Source organism: Acartia tonsa, chromosome 3 (assembly GCF_053477335.1).
Source record: "Acartia tonsa isolate MP-2025a chromosome 3, ASM5347733v1, whole genome shotgun sequence".
NCBI classification, from domain to species: domain Eukaryota; kingdom Metazoa; phylum Arthropoda; class Copepoda; order Calanoida; family Acartiidae; genus Acartia; species Acartia tonsa.
The window spans coordinates 14,852,336-14,868,804 of record NC_137262.1 but is presented as its reverse complement, the minus strand read 5'-3'; the positions used below and the strand labels follow the sequence as shown (position 1 = coordinate 14,868,804).

The 16,469-nt window shown below is 28.2% G+C and overlaps 1 protein-coding gene across 23 annotated transcripts in view; it reads left to right on the top strand.

Annotated features, from left to right (window-relative positions):
* LOC145313416 (uncharacterized) overlaps positions 1-16,255 on the top strand; it is a 54,915-nt gene extending 38,660 nt beyond the window's left edge. For 7 of the 23 annotated variants that reach the window (XM_080152802.1, XM_080152801.1, XM_080152798.1 and 4 more), the window contains 9 exons: positions 960-1,036; positions 1,784-1,885; positions 7,264-7,442; positions 8,896-8,977; positions 9,886-9,968; positions 13,343-13,465; positions 13,913-13,993; positions 14,458-14,549; positions 15,037-16,254. In XM_080152802.1, the coding sequence (XP_080008928.1) occupies positions 960-1,036; positions 1,784-1,885; positions 7,264-7,442; positions 8,896-8,977; positions 9,886-9,968; positions 13,343-13,465; positions 13,913-13,993; positions 14,458-14,549; positions 15,037-15,113 (896 nt within the window). In that variant the 3' untranslated portion in view covers positions 15,114-16,254. Of the gene's footprint in view, positions 1-959; positions 1,037-1,564; positions 1,667-1,783; positions 1,886-4,676; positions 4,805-7,263; positions 7,443-8,895; positions 8,978-9,885; positions 9,969-13,342; positions 13,466-13,912; positions 13,994-14,457; positions 14,558-15,036 lie in introns of all 23 variants that reach the window. The other 16 variants (XM_080152808.1, XM_080152805.1, XM_080152799.1 and 13 more) reach the window with 14 other exon arrangements.
* The last annotated feature ends 214 nt before the right edge of the window (positions 16,256-16,469 follow it).

The window sequence follows — 16,469 nt, the reverse complement described above, 5'->3', positions numbered from 1 at the left end:
TTGCAAAAACATTATATACGCATCAGAGAGAGAGAGAGAAAAATATACATTTGAGAGAGAATATAATATAAGCAATTATGTTTATATTCTTATGCAAACTTTAAATGAAGATAGCTAGACTTAGAATAAAGGTATTAACACAAAATCAAAAGTGTTTTGAAAATTATGTTATTGTTGTTTATATCTGTAAAAAAAACATTAGAAAACATGCCTTATTAGTGTCCTATTTTACTTATACTGGACCTACCTAAAAATGCCGGGACTCGAACTGGGTGCACCTGACGCTATATTCATGTTCACAAACATTGTTTGCATTGAAGAAATATTTACATAGACGTTAATTTTGTTAAAATATTCCTATCCTAACTAAAGTTATGAAGATTTATAGATTTTTTAAAAATAGGGTAGCTTCGCTCCTCCAAAACCGCCAGACGTACTTACCAAATGCACATTAGAAGTTAACAGGAGCAAAATTTATGTTATTTTTGAGTTAAAGCAAAAGAAATTACATCATTTCGTCAAATACAAGCTTTTTTATTGATGTTTACTTTTGTCTACCCTTAATGTCCCGTTTTTTGGCAAAAGATCCCACTGTGACATCCCCAATGATGATTCACAAAATTACCCCTTGTGTAGATTACAATTAGTAATTTAGACACTTTAGAAACATTTAGACACTTAACTAAATGAACCAGCCAATCAAAATTCAATATATTCCCCAAAGTTGTTAAGCCAACGAATAAGAAAACATTATTATAAAACTTTGAAGATAGTGTCATAAATTTATCCATCTTTTAGAACCTAGTAATAGTGTCTAACTTTTTATCTTTGTGACGTAACAAAAATCGAAGGATGAGAGGGGAGGTGGGAAAGGAAACCCCTAAAAAAGAGATGGATTTTTGTTACGTCACGAAGATAAAAAGTTAGACACTATTACTAGGTTCCATCTTTTATTTTAGAAATCCATAGAAATCGTGAATTTTACCGAACACATGACGTCAGACCCCCATTCACCTATGCATCACTTATTAGACAAGTAAGATTTATTTTAATTTTAAAATTTTATTAAATTTTTTTTAAATCAGAGCTCAGCAGCCGCTATAAAGCCGTTTATTTATTAGTTCCTGCAGCTTTAAAAGTGTTCAATCATGCATAAGAAATATGAAGTTGTAATGGTGAATTTTTCAAAGTTATGTTGCGGCTGCTGAGCCCTGGAAATAATAATAAAATACTTTCAATTTGCTTGTCCTTTTGTTTTGGTGGGAATTTGCTTATTTTTATATCCTTTTTAAGAATGTAAAATATTTTTAAAAAATTCTTTTTTTTGTTTTATAGTTTTTGCTTTAAAAAACAAGCTTTTTATTAACATTTGATACAGGTATAAATCCCGTAGAGTGGTCTGCTGCTTTTTTCCAAACCTCCATTTAAAAAAAACTAAAATTCCCACTAAATAATGCAAATCAAAACATTTTCATACAATTGACCCATTCCCGTCTTTTTTCTCCTTCTTTCTTTCTTTCTCTTTGATACTTGTTTATACTGTACTTGGCTTTAATTATTTCAGTCCATAATGGAGGTGCCAGAAAAGCAGCTGACCCTCCACGGGATATATGACTGGTTCACATCTACCTTTGCATTCTTCAGACGCAATGTCAAAAGTTGGAAGGTTAGGATTATTTTTTTTATTTTCGCGCAATTTTTGTTTTGTAATGAGTAAATTCCCACCAAAATTACTCCCCTTGGAGTAGTAACAAAATAGGGCAAGCACTCCCTAAATTTGTAGGCAATTATTGAGGCCCCGCAGAAACAGTTAACCCTTCATGAAATCTACACTTGGTTTACAACTGTTTTTGCTTACTTTAGACGCAATTCTGCAAGTTGGAAGGTAATAAACACGACAGACAAAATTATTTTTAGAAAAATGACAATAACAAAGCCTTTGATAATTATATTAAAATATTTTATTTCAATTTCATTTTGTTCCTATAATCGATTTCCAGGTTCAATTTCAGGGTTCTACATATCTTCTTTATATATATTATCTATTGTACTTATATTTTTATATTATATAATGAAAATCAATTTTGTATGAGGGTATCTACGTATAGATATACCTGTAATAAATATTTTATAAAAATATCAAAAATGAAAATAGGTCCAGTAGTACTAGTTAATTGTTTTTTTTTGTGTTATATTTATTTTTTTTAAAAAGCTTTTAGTACTTATAAGAATAGAAAAAGAATATGTTTCATAATTTTTTGTCCTTTTGAAATAAAATAAAAGCATACTGTATGTATGTAGTTATAGGAAGAGAGTTGTAGAGGAACTATGACGAACTTTATAAATTGAAGTAGTTATTATTGAATTAGAGATATTAATTCAGTGGAAATATTTGTACAGAGTTTCCCTTCCTCTTATTCTTGTCTAAATATCCTCCGTCAATTTTCATATTATTCAAATTTTACTTCAGGGGTGTTATTCTCAAAAAACGAATCTTTTGCCAAAATTGGAAGATTTTTCATGTAAGATATCTAGTACCACTGAAACTTATTTTTTTTAGGAAATCTCTATGAGTTCCCTTTAAGGTTTTAGGCTATTTTTCGAGGAAGGTGGGGGAGGCCATAAACTTTTAAAAGAAATAAATGTTTTACCTTTGAGCTAGGGGTTGACCCAATTTTAAAAATAGCATAATTTAAGTCTTCTAGATGTTTTAGCCATCCTGTATCTAAATATATCTTAAGTTAAACTCTTAAAATGCTATTATTATTCAAATCTGAGCTACAGATAAAATATGCTTCGATGATTTTATGACATTTTCCACCTTCTTTATTATTGGCGTGGATAGTATAATATTCTTTGTGTGTGTGTGTGTGAGAGTGTGTGTGATGCAAAGAGAAAATATCTTGAAATATGCTTAAAATAAGAGCAGGATTAACCCAAACAAGCGCAGCCTATTTGATTACAATGAACTAAAATAATTTTACCAAAATCAATAACTGTACAATATTTACATACTAAAATTATATTACCATATTTTTTAATATAACAATATGCACTTTAAATATCAGTATTTTGGAACTAGATAAAATGGTAAAACTTTTAAAAGCATGCAAATTTGACATATAAGATAGCTGAGTAGATTTTATGTTGAATTTTTAGATATTTTTTTTATGCATATTTCATAATATAGATTATAGAGATATGTGTAGTGATATTTTATTTAGGCATATTTTATACTTGTATTTTTGCAAAAGATGCTGTTTTTATACCATTATTTTATGGATAGCATTATCTTCTATGATTATAAAAGATTATTTATGTACCTTTATAATTGGTTAATTTCGGACAAAGTAACCTTTAAAGAATATTTATATTTTTCAATGATCAATGAAGAACATTTATATTCAAACGCTAACAACCTTATTTGATGAGGAAAGAAATGTATTTTTTATGAATCACTGAAATATCCTTGTATTTCAAGCAATTTATGTCTAAAAATTTTAAAAACTGCCAATAAACAGGAAAGTATTTTTTTGGCAAATAACTCAGGCTGAGAGATGCACTAACATACAGACTTATCTAAGAGATTTTAAGGTTCTGATTACATGTATTATACCTAAACTAACGAAATCAGTTTTAAATGAACCTAGTAATAGTGTCTAACTTTTTATCTTTGTGACGTAACAAAAATCGAAGGATGAGAGGGGAGGTGGGAAAGGAAACCCACAAAAAAGAGATGGATTTTTGTTACGTCACAAAGATAAAAAGTTAGACACTATTATTAGGTTCTTTTAAATTTTCTATTGCTACTTGTCCGAAATTACCCCTGCTGGCCTAAACTACCTAACTAGCTAAAACTAGGGCGGATGTAATCTTACCAAGCATATCATAACTACACAGAGCCATATCATACAGAGGGAGTGAAGGGACAATGGGCCGCAAATGAAACTTTCCAAAACTTTATGGGCCCGTTCTACCATGTGTTAGCTTAAAAACTTTGGGTTGTAGGGCACTGTTAAATCATGATTCGATTGTGTAGTGTTTAAACTTTATCCACAAATAATTTTATCTAAAAAAAATTATTTTGGGGGAACATTACATGATTGTCCATTGTCCTATCCCTGTATCCCTGCTCACCATCTTACCTAGCCGCTTTATGGCCAAATAATGCAAATTATAAAATGACTTTGTAAACGTTCAAAGATTTGTTGGTAAGCTTACATGAATATAGTCATAATAATAATAATAGTATTTATCTGCTCTAGCATTATAATATATATTATTTCAAGGGCTCGGCAGCTGCCAATAAGCCGCATATTTAAACCAGTTAGGGTGCTTTAAATTTTTATTAAATAATGAACGGGTAGTTATATTAGGAACAGGTTCAGACTTCTTAATTTATCTGTTGTTTTTTGATGGCTAAAGCGTGGCTGCCGAGCCCTACAATTTTTCTTCATAATTCTCTGACAAACATAAAAATGGGAAATTACAAATATTTGAAATTTTGATGTATTTAATCATAACATTAAAAATTTTTAATTTCTTAAATAAAATTTCAATGAGAATTATTGTAGAAAAATTATTTATAAACAAAACGCTTTGTAGTTAATATTTATGTTAGTATACTTTTTGATTTGTAATTTTTTAAATGTTATGACTTATGATTTTTTAATTAGAATGCAGTTCGGCACAATCTCTCCCTTCACAAATGTTTTATGAGGGTTGAGAATGTGAAGGGCGCCGTGTGGACAGTAGATGAGGTGGAATACCACAGACGCCGACCCCAGAGAGGGTGCTCAGCTGGGTAAGACTCCCCCCCCCCCCCACAAATATAACACAAAATAACACCCCTTAAAAAATTAACACATATCGTGGTGTTTGTACAGTTTTAACTTTTGAGCACGGTCTATCCCAAAACTAATCTTATGTTTCACCTAAATTATGTCTATCTATCTATATTCACTAATATTTATATTTTCATGGTGTTGTGGTCATTACCCTTTAATTTCAGGAATAATTATTAAATGACTTCTATTGTTTGGTAGAAATCATTTGAGGAATAAACTGCACCTGTACATAACTAAGTTTGTTTGGTTTGCATGTAAATTTGAATGTGAAAAGGTTGGAGTCAGAGGTGTGCATAAGGGAGGTGTATCAGCCCCCTCTTCTCCCTCCTTGACGAGGGTTTACAACCCCACAAAAATAGCAATATGAGGTGTCAAGGTAAAAAAGTCACATCACTCTTTACTTTAAAGGGAGCTTAAAAAGGACGTTTAGAAGTATGTTAATTATGTAGGGGTGAACATCTCGGGGGGTGTATTTAAAAATAGGCAAGGACAATTAAGATCATAGAAGTGTAGCCATTAAATGTGTAATCACACATCACAAAATTGAGTATTCAATATTCATTACATTTGAAAAAGACGCATTTTTCTAGTCTCTTTTCCGAACACAAAAAAGCTACGATTATAAAAAGAAATTATTTTCTATTTCTACTTTTTCTCTAGACAAGGATTTATTCCTACATAATATAATTAACACTTTTCTTACTATCTAATCACCAATCTCATACTAAGATCTGCAAAAGAACAAAACTTTTTATTCGGGTGGGTTTTTAAAATTATATTTTTTTATATTCTAGTGCCTGCAGGCTAAAAATTAACATTATTTTTTTTTCTTATTTCATAGATTTTATTTTACCTATTGTTGCCTTCTTCAAATTAACTTCATTCAATGAAATGTTAAAATGAATAGGAAAAGAACTTTTTTTAAAAACCAACCCTGAGAAAGAAAATTGATCGTTTTGTCTGATTTGTGTTGTCCCAATTCTTGGCAGGATTAGTTTCTTTAGTCTTTCCAACTGCATTTCTTTTCTTTTTTACTAGAATAACATACAAAAAAAAACCCTTTTTAATGAGAAAAAATGAGGGAAAATGTATTTTTTTTGTAGATTTTGTCTTGTGTTTAAATCAATTAGGAATTTCAACTGTTTTTCATCAATACTAAAGTAATTAATGATTTTTGTTTAAAAATATCACTTGAAATTCCTATCTAACTATTTAGTAAAAACTCTTTTTGAAATCATAGATAATTTTTAAAAATAAAAAGTGTTAGCTTATGATTTCAGAAAGGACATAACATAATAAAAAATTGGCACGGACCTAAATTACTGATATCTTTATACCCTTTAATTACTATATAAACTTATTAACTTGTACAGTATAAATATATTTTGTATTAATAACATAATATCCTATGATATATTAACATTATGAATTATGGTTTCAGGTTGTGTTTACATAAATATTCCATGAAATTGTGCTGTCCCCCCATAAATTACAGTTCTATCTTGTTATATGCATGATTATAATACCTAAATTATGATAACTCTATTACAAGGTTCCCGGCTATAAATTATGAATTATTGGTTTTTATATATTGTTCATAACACTATACACTTACACGCACTAATTTATTGATATTAATTTTAGTACCTAACAAGAAAAAAGTTGAAATAGTTATTTATCGCATCGTATTATAGACAGATTTCTGCGGATATTAAAATGAAAATTCACAAGATTAAATCAAATTTATGATTTTTATTTTTAATTTCGTGGAAAATTGGCTTTCATACGAGATGCTATATATGATTTTTCAGTGTGGCTGAGAAACGGTTCTAATCCAGCGGATATTAATCGGTTTCGATACTGCCATACTAGAATATTAATTTCTATTTTTTTTCTTGTCAGGTTATTGTACTTACATTTTGTTTATTGGCATTCTTAAAATATTAAAACCTTTATAAAGAAAACCATTAAACAGAATGTTTGACATTATTTTTTAATTTAAGAAAATGTAAATACTGTCCCCTTGATAATGAAAAATATTGTTTGTTTGTTTCCTTAATTAATATTTCTTGTGTTCTCACCTATCTAACTTATGAGAATCTATTTTTATTTTATTTATTAATTTATAAGTTATTATAAATGAATATATTTATAAGGCTACTTGAATTAAAGATTTTCTATTTCATTTATAAGATAAAATTTAATTTTTGAGATAAATCTTTATGTTTGAAATAAGAAATCATTATTCAATAAAAAGCCTTTGACAATTGATGCTAAAGTTAATTGCAGACCATTGATTTAAAAGGAAAATTATTTGGTATGTGAGAAAAAAGTTTCTGCATTTAACTTTTAAGTATTGATTGTCATTTTGTGTTTTGTTTCCCTTTGTGAAACGTCTTTTCTATTTCTGCGACAGAACGCCATCCGCACCAACCTTTCCTTGCACAAATGCTTTGTCCGGTACGAAGACGACTTTGGCAGTTTCTGGATGGTGGACGATGCGGAATTCATAAAACGACGACATTTATCTCGCGGCAGGCCAAGGAAGTATGAACCGGGGCCCGGGGGCAAGCAACAGTCCCACATAGATGAGCAGTAAGAGAATAAAAAACACGTTTTGTATTTCAACTTTATTTTGGGAATAGATTTTTGAGTTTCATGGCAATTTGATTTTTGATTAGGTTTTCCTTTTTTAAATAATACTTTGCAATGTTTCTAATTAAATTTAAGATTTGTATTTTTTTTAATATCAAATATGCCTTAAAAAGTGTTAAAAGCATTTCAAAGTATCCTGATTTGTATTTTTGTCAAAAATCAACCAACATTTTAGAAGAATGCCATTTTTATTTGTTATTAGAGCATTTTGGTTGAATTATTTGACATTAGACTAAGCATGAGTTTTTATCTTACTAGAACAGAAAGCCCATGAAACATAATTGATTAATTGTAGTTCAAAAACAAAAACGAGCAAAAAATGTTTTTGTCTTGAAAATGCTTTTTCAACAATCGGCTTTTGCTAGACTCGGGACCCCGGAGTATAAACTTGTATTTGCTGTTAGAAAATAGATTTAAATATTTGATAATAAGCTTCTCTAGGCTTAGAGCGTGTGCGTGCAGCCAGATTTCAGTTGTTAGTTAGTAGATTTTTCAACACAAAATTATTTTTTAAAATGGAAATAATCATTTCTGGAAAAAAAGATTGATAAATTTGCCTAATTTGTTTACTTTTTAAAGCAATTGGTGAATTTTACCATTAAAGAAATTAAAAAGAATGAAGAAATTTTTGGAGATTTTCATGTTTTATTATATGCAATTAAATAACTTTGATTACAGTAATAAAAAACTTTAATATTTTAAACGTTAGAAATTTTAATTTTCAAAAATAAGCTCCTGGCAAGACTGAGAGTTTATTAAAAATATACTTTTTTAAAATGTTAGAAAATATTTTTTTTGTAAATATGTATGATTATTTTTTTTTAAATTTTCATAAATTGTTAGTTCAAAATTACATTATATTTAGATTATTATTTTCAAAAACCCTGGCATGTACATATATCAAACCAATATAAAAATTATTATGATGCTAAAAATAAAATGCGATGAACCTATTTGAACCCTTCCTATAGTTGACAACAATATTGCATGCTAAACTGCATGGTTTGATCATATATGCATGTGGCATGTAAAGATATATATTTGTTTAAATACTTTCTTGCATGTATTTAGAAAAGAATACAATAATGCTTTTATAAACTTGCATGTGCCGTGTAGATATATATAAATCAATTTAATATTTTTAATAATCTTAATTTTAAATTAAGTAAGAGCTTATATATTTTTATTAATATCAAATTAGGTTTAAATTTTTAATTGAAAATAATTCTTAGCAACCGAGAAAAATATAAATTTAGTCAGTTTGAACTTAACAAAACATTTGTTTTCCTCAAGAAATTTCAAATATCAAAAATAATTCTTTAAAATTAGCTGAGTAGAGATGTTTTGAAATGAAAGTACAGAATTGAAAGAAGAATGAGTTTTCATTTTGCAGGAATATTCAGACTAAGAGCCCGACCATTCCCCACGGACTTGCCTCCCCGCCCTTCCCAGACTCAATAAACAACAATCTCAAGGTAGGAAACAAGGTGGGGGTAGTAGCACGGATCTTAAAGGATAAGACAATGGCCGATAAATTGATGTGCATCCTTAATGGTGGTTTACAAAATTACTTCTTCTGTAGATTACAATTATTGGTAGAAACGTTTAGAAACTCAACTTAATGAATAAATTAATCAAAATTCAGTAAAAGTTCTAGTATTGTTAAGCCAACAAATAAGAAAACATAAATTGGGGACTAGTGTAAAAAACAACACAATGTCCTCTCCATCCTTCCTGGGGTATTTGGCACAACAGGACCAAAATATTCTGAAAAATATGATTTTTCGGTCGTGGGTTAATAAAAAAGGAGCGGTAGTTGCACCACCAAAATTAAATTTTTATAAAATCTTTTTTATACATCCAAAAATCTTCAAAATTACATAATAAAGGGCACTTTTAAAAAATTTAAAAATAATTTGACAGTGCAACACATAATGGATTATTCGATTATATTTTTATCTCCATAATCTACTTTTGGATTATAATTTATTCATATGTCTAAATTAAACACTTTTTATAACATAAAAATGAAAAGAAAAAAAATAAGAGAAAAGAGTAAGTTAAAAATTGTAGGGTTTTCGTAAACTATTCATTAAAGACTATTAAAGCTAAAACAAAGCAAAAAAGTGTAAATTTTTATGATAAGAACTAAAAACGATATGTTTATTAGTTTTCTAGATAATCGAAATATAGGAAATATACAAAATTTACCTCTCCTTTAATGCAATGTTCATAATAGAATATATCTCCCAAAATAATTAATTCATGAAAATTCAAAATAAGACGAAGAAAATACATATGAAGGGTTAATTATAATAATAATTATTTCTTGAAAATTGGATAAGTTCTAATTTAAGGATTTAATAAGTTTTTATTTGTTAAGAATGCGCTTGGATTATTGAACCACAGCACATTTGGAGATAAACTGATGCAAAACCAGAACAACAACAATATCCCTGATATCAGGTAAAATATAGAGTAGGATGTGCTCTTTAAACATTCATTTTATAGACTTTTAGTTTCTCCACAAACAAGTTATTTGTTAAATTTTGGGGTTTGTCTGCTGGCATTTGTCTCTTTTTTTACTTTTTAGATTTAAGAATCAAGCTCTTTGTAGTGCCTATAAAAAAGTGTGATAAATTAAAAAACTTTAGGTTGAAGTAAACTAATATGACGTCATTCGGGATATTTCGGCCAAAAGTTTTTTTATTTATCCCTTTTTTATAGACTCTATAAGTAGTTTCTTTAAAAATTCTAAGCTCGGCAGCTGATCATAAACCAGCAATACGCCCCGGGAAAACCGAATTTTTGTTACTTAAAAAAAAAGGGGGGGGGGTTAATACAACCATCTCGTAATCACCTTAGTTAGAAGTATAGACCTAGTACAGGAAAATTTGCTGCTTATAGAATATATCTATCTTTAAAACTTGTTTTACCTTATTTATAAACATAAAGTATATTCTGTTTTAAATATCATAAAATGAGTTTTACAACTATTTTCATCAATATTGTATTTTCTTTATAACAATAAGACAACACTTTTCAATGATTTATGCCTCCTGCACAAAGCCATCAATCTAAAAACTTTAAGATGTTTTTTTAGAACTAAAAATTAATCCCCAAATTAGTGTTTTTCATTTTTTATAGAAAAATCTGTATTTTAAGTCCTTAGTAGCGTAGTTACTCTAAAATAAAGGAAACATAAAATTTTTTTGTGTTGTTATTATTATTAATCTTAAATTACTCAAACAAATGTTCAAGGAATCTACAGTATTTAATTTATTGACAATATTAGCTGATTAAAAAAATAATATTTAATACTTTAATGTTTATTTAACAAATCTAATTAACTTTGCTGCACTACTTATGAACATAATTATCTTGTCCTCCCTAAATTTTATTTTTTTGAAGAAAATTTCATTATAACAACAATGTTTGCTCACATGCATGTTTTATTTATCCCCAAAAATTGTCAAACTTACATAAGAAGTTTGTTGGATGGTTTAAATATATATCTATACACATATTATATATTATATTTCCCTGAGAATAGTGTTTGTTTTTCCCACTTGCCAGTAAAGTTGTTGCCAATAAAGTACTGCCAGTGTGCCTGTCAATAAAAATAGTTGAAAAATTGTAGCAAAAGTTATTATCTCTCCACCACACTTCTCTCAATGTTGTAAAGAAAAAGGATAAAAAAGTGGAGAATTTTGGGAGAGGGCTCGGCAGTTGCGCACTTTCACTTGCAATTTATATCTGTTTAGGTTAAATATTGCCAAACAGATAGATTGCTCTATTAAAAATAGGTTTAGACAATCAGTTTGTTTATAATGTTATAATACAACATAGATTTTCATTCGGCTACACGTATGGGCCCTCAGATGTCAAAACTTTATTTTAGTGTTTGGCCAAAATGACTTAGCAATTGTATCTGTAAGTACGTCTAATAACATCCTTTGCTATTTTTAAAATCCTAGAAAATTTTTTTTGCAAGAAAATTGCATAAATTCGCAACCTTTTTTAGAACCACTACATAACTCGAGTTTTAAAACTTTTTATATAAAATCCTTTTTACAAAAAATATCAATAATTACTTAAAATTAAACCTGAAAGAAAAAAAATCTCATTACACGTGTTAATTTGCATGTTTTAGGTCTTTTTTTGAGGAAAGTATAACTTCCACATTTTTGACAATAATATATTTTTTTAACATTTCAAAGTAAAATATAATAAAACTTAAACGATTTTTCTTGAATTATCAGTTGAAAATTTCATCAAACATGCAATTTAAGTGATGAAAATTTAATAAAATCATTTTTAGAATGTTTAGAATTACCAATTTTCTACATTTAAAACAAAATGTTAACATAATTTAAAAACATTTTAACATATAACTTCAAAAATCATTAACATTTTATAAAAAGATGTTTCAAAAAATAAATCATTAAAAGGTATTAAAATGCATTTGAAATTACTTAAAATTAAAACGAGAACATCTTTTTACACTGTATTCTATGTAATAGAGTTTAAATGACATGATTAGTGAATGAAATATTTCCTAAACTCATTAAGCCTTTTTGTGACTATATTAAAAATAATTTATTTTGTTTTATATTGCTTTTTTATTCAAATATTTGACAAAATTTTCCCTACGTCAATAAAATAAAGTCAGTTTTTTACTGTTTCCAGGTTTTTCTTTATAATTATAACAATTAAATATAATATAAATCTTCATTATCTTTTATTTGAATTATCATACACATTAAAATGTAAAGTATAAGCTAGAATAGCACTTTTTTCAACGAATATTTTAATGACATTATATCAAAATAATTCCTCTTAAATATCACACAACATATGATTGGGAAGTATAGCCATTTCTTGGAGGTATAATATTTACAAAAATACCATTAATTCTGTTTTTATCAGAAGTTAAAAAAATTGAACAATTCTAAAACAATGGTTGGCTGTCTAGATATTGAGTACACTAAGATTACGTCTCTGTTCTATTAAAATAACGTTGCAAAAAGAGGGGTTCTGAAAGTAATCTACCTAATTTTTTTTAAAGAACCAACAAGTACTGTCAGTATCTTTTTTCTTGTAATCTAGCAGACAATCAAATCATAACACAATTTTCATGATAAAATATTCAGGTTTCTACTTCACATTTTAAAAAATATACTGATCAATAAAATGTTCAAAATTTTACTTTGTACTAATTGACAAAATATGTTGTAATTCTTATTTTAAAGTTACATTTTTATCCCTGACAAAATCATAGACGACTTTTAAAGGCATCTTATCTAAACTTTTTGAAGAAAAACTTAAAAACGTTAATTAAGTATGAAAACTATTTTCTTCGATTTTTCTGAAGTTATTATCGCATTCTATGGGTTTTTTATTATCATTTACTTATATCGAAAGTGCCAAACATTGTACCCTAACTTATTCATTTAATAAAAAACCAGCCGTGGCTAAAAGATGGCTGCCGAGCCTCGGGTAAGAGAAATACAGTTAAAGTGCCAAGAATTAGTTTTTACCTTTTGTTTATGAAAACATTCACATTTCTAGATGAGAAGTTCTTGTTTACATTTATCTAAAGTACACTCTTTTTGCTGCCTTCTTCAATCACTTTTAGTTTCTTATAGAAAACAGTCATTGTGTTTGATAAAAAAAATTAAAAAGTTACTTGTTTATAAGCAAAAACTGGTTTGTTATTCCTTAAAAGGGCCAAAAAGTCTTACTTCTGATGAAATATTCCACCTATGGATGAGCAAGAGAAATATACTTATAAATTAACTCATTCTCTCTTTCTAAACTCTAACTAATTATATTTTTAGGACTTCAAGTAGTTTTGATGCGCTGCGTGGTCGGTATTTCCCCGGAGGGCATGAGGGTGGCCTGGACACTGACCTTATGCTGAAACAAATGGCTGGAGAGCACATGGAAAATATCAATGCCAGGTAAACAAACAATTTAAATTATAATATTTAATTTGTTCTTAGATTATTTCCCAAGTAGCGTAGCTTTCTTAGGAATCATAAATAGATTTTTGTGTTCGTACACTTTTGACTAAAACAAAGCAAATATAATTTCCGACAGACTGACAGAGCAATATACATAATGTAGTATATTTCAAACTAACTATAATCTTGGAGCTCTTTACTGTATTGTAAGAGGTAGAGTAGAAAATAAAAATTGCCTAAAACCACCCAAGACTCAAATCTAAAATAAAATGGCGGAAAACCACCCTGGGACATATGAGAAGCTTCCCTGATTACTGGTTCACTGGTTATCAAAATCTTAAGCTATAAAAAAACCACGTATTATTAAAAACTTAATTAAATAAGGTATTTTGCAGTTTCACTGCAAGTTCCCTATTTCTACAACTATGTTTTCTATTTGACTAGGATTAAAGACACATTCCAACATTTTAGAGGAGAGAATGGTAATCACTTCATGAATATGAGTAGCAGCCCTCAAGAATCAAGGTAAAGCCAAAGTTTTTGGTGTTGCACAGTTACTCTAAAAAATGACTTTTTCTTCCATTCTGTTGGTAATGCTGCTCTCTATTTGTTTTACTCCTGTATTTAAAATTTTTACATTTTATCAATCTACATATTTATTTTAGTAGCAAAGCTTCTCTGTAAGTTGTCGTGTCCTACTGTCGATCTATTTCTTTTCATATAGTCTTCTTTTTTCCTAACTTATGCTCTTATGGTTAGCTTATCTATTAAACAAAATTCGCCTTCATTTTAGATAATCTCTCTTTTTTCTCTGTAACAATCTAATAGATTACTTATCTCCTTTTAATTTCCAAATTTTATATTATTTATTCTGTTTTCATTCAAATACTTTTGTTTATACTTTGGCATAACTAAAATCTACAAAATAAAAAATAAAAAGAAAAGTATTATGTTCCCATTTTAGATTATGACCGACCATTTGTGTGTAGGTACATGCCCCGGGATCGTATGACACCCCCTCAGTCACCTGGAGAAGGTACCCAAGGTTCTCTAGAGGATTGTACTGAATCAAGTGATCAAGGTAACATGGTAAATATATTTTAAATAATTTTTTTATAGGCAGTGCTCAGTTGCTGACTATTTTTAACTTAAACCAACATGACAACTACCATAAAAGTAAAGCTCATAAATTACACAAACGAACATAAACACGTGTAAATAAAGTGTCATAACTTAATAAACATAATATTAATTTGTAAGTGCAAACAAAATAGTACATAAATGAAACAGTAACAGGGCATACTATCATTTTTATGATTTGATTATAGATATGCCTCGCATATAAATATTATTGTACCTGGTTATCCAAGGTATCATTATTCCAAAAATCAGACCAATAGGATAATTTTATCATATAAAAATTTGGTGTCAAAAAAGTAGAAAATTTATGAAAAGATCCAACCGTTTCGGAGGGACGGACCATCCCTAATTAAAAAAGCTTTGCTTTTAAAAAGATGACAAGCAATACTAACATTATTTTTGTAAAATAAAACGCTCAAATTATTTAGGAGTAAAGAACAATGTACAAGACCTGTCTTTAATGCCAAGAAATATTAAGAACGAGGGAGAGGATCTAGAACATTAATTTCAGACTGATATAAACTCAGTATCATATGAATATTGTTATCAAATTTTCACTAATCTATGTATTATTAATAATTATTATATATTAGGGCTTTGTATACAATAAATGTTAATTATGGCGCGTATAGAATTTTTGTACTTGAAAAAAGTTTATATAATTCATGCAATTTTTAATTTTATTATCAACCCTGTGACATCAAAAATTAAATTTGTAAAAAGATTTTTTTTTATTTTTGACTTTTAAGATACCAGTGAAGTTTTTTAGTTACAATTGAAAACTGATGTTTTAAGTTTTTTTTGTTGTTGCAATATCTAGAATCTCATGAAAGACCCGAAGGTTTAGTCAGGGCTCGGCAGCAGCGCATCATCCACACAAAGCGCAAATTGCATTAACGGATTTTCCTATTAGGAACCTGAATGACGTGTGGCTGCCGAGCCCTGTTTTTATAAATGGAAAATATTTTTCCATACAAAAATGAAATAATACTTTATATTGATTTGTATCAAAATTTTCTATGCTAAAAATTATAAATCTTACTTAATGATTTATTCCTTTGTTAAATTTGTTTTAATTATATTTGTTAGCTAAATTAAGTGTATTTTAAGTCAATGTGAAGGTCTACAAAATTCTAGAATAATCTTTTTGAGAGATCGTTGTTAGATTAAGATAATGCCTAAAAAAGACAAGTGTTTCTTTTATAAATATATTTTTAGTTTATTATTGTTTTATTTTGTCATAATGTAAATAGCAAATTTGCACAAAAATGATGAAAATTATTTCTATTTTCTGTTACTCTAACTGCACTGTCTTATTTATGGTTTGAGCTCTGAGATTTAGTTTAATTTTTATGAATATATGTTTTTGTTTAATAAATGTTATAGCAAAATTGTTTCCCTGTAAAAGAATAATTAGTTTTTAGCTTTTGTATAAAAGAAAACAGTGAGTGTCTAGGATTGAACCTATTGTGATTTATAAACTACAGCATTTAGCTTTGTGTTGCATGAAACATTGTAAAATAATTATTATTATAATTATTAATTAATTAATTAATATCATAAACTCTGTTCTTATCGTTATATAAATAAGTGTAATAATCATCTTAGAATGAAATTTTATACAAAATAAACTGTTATGGTTTTAATTTGGCTTTAGTTTTTTGTTTTGTTTTGATAGACATTTTTAGTAGCGAAGCTACTTTATAATTCACAATGTCCGTCCGTCTGTCCGTCCGTAATTAATGAATTGGGGGAAACGTGATTTTCTCGGCTCCTAAAAAGATAGAGAGCTGAAATTTTTTGACAACATTCCCACCATTAAGAAGCACAATTTGCTATAAAACATCAATGGCGGTCGGAC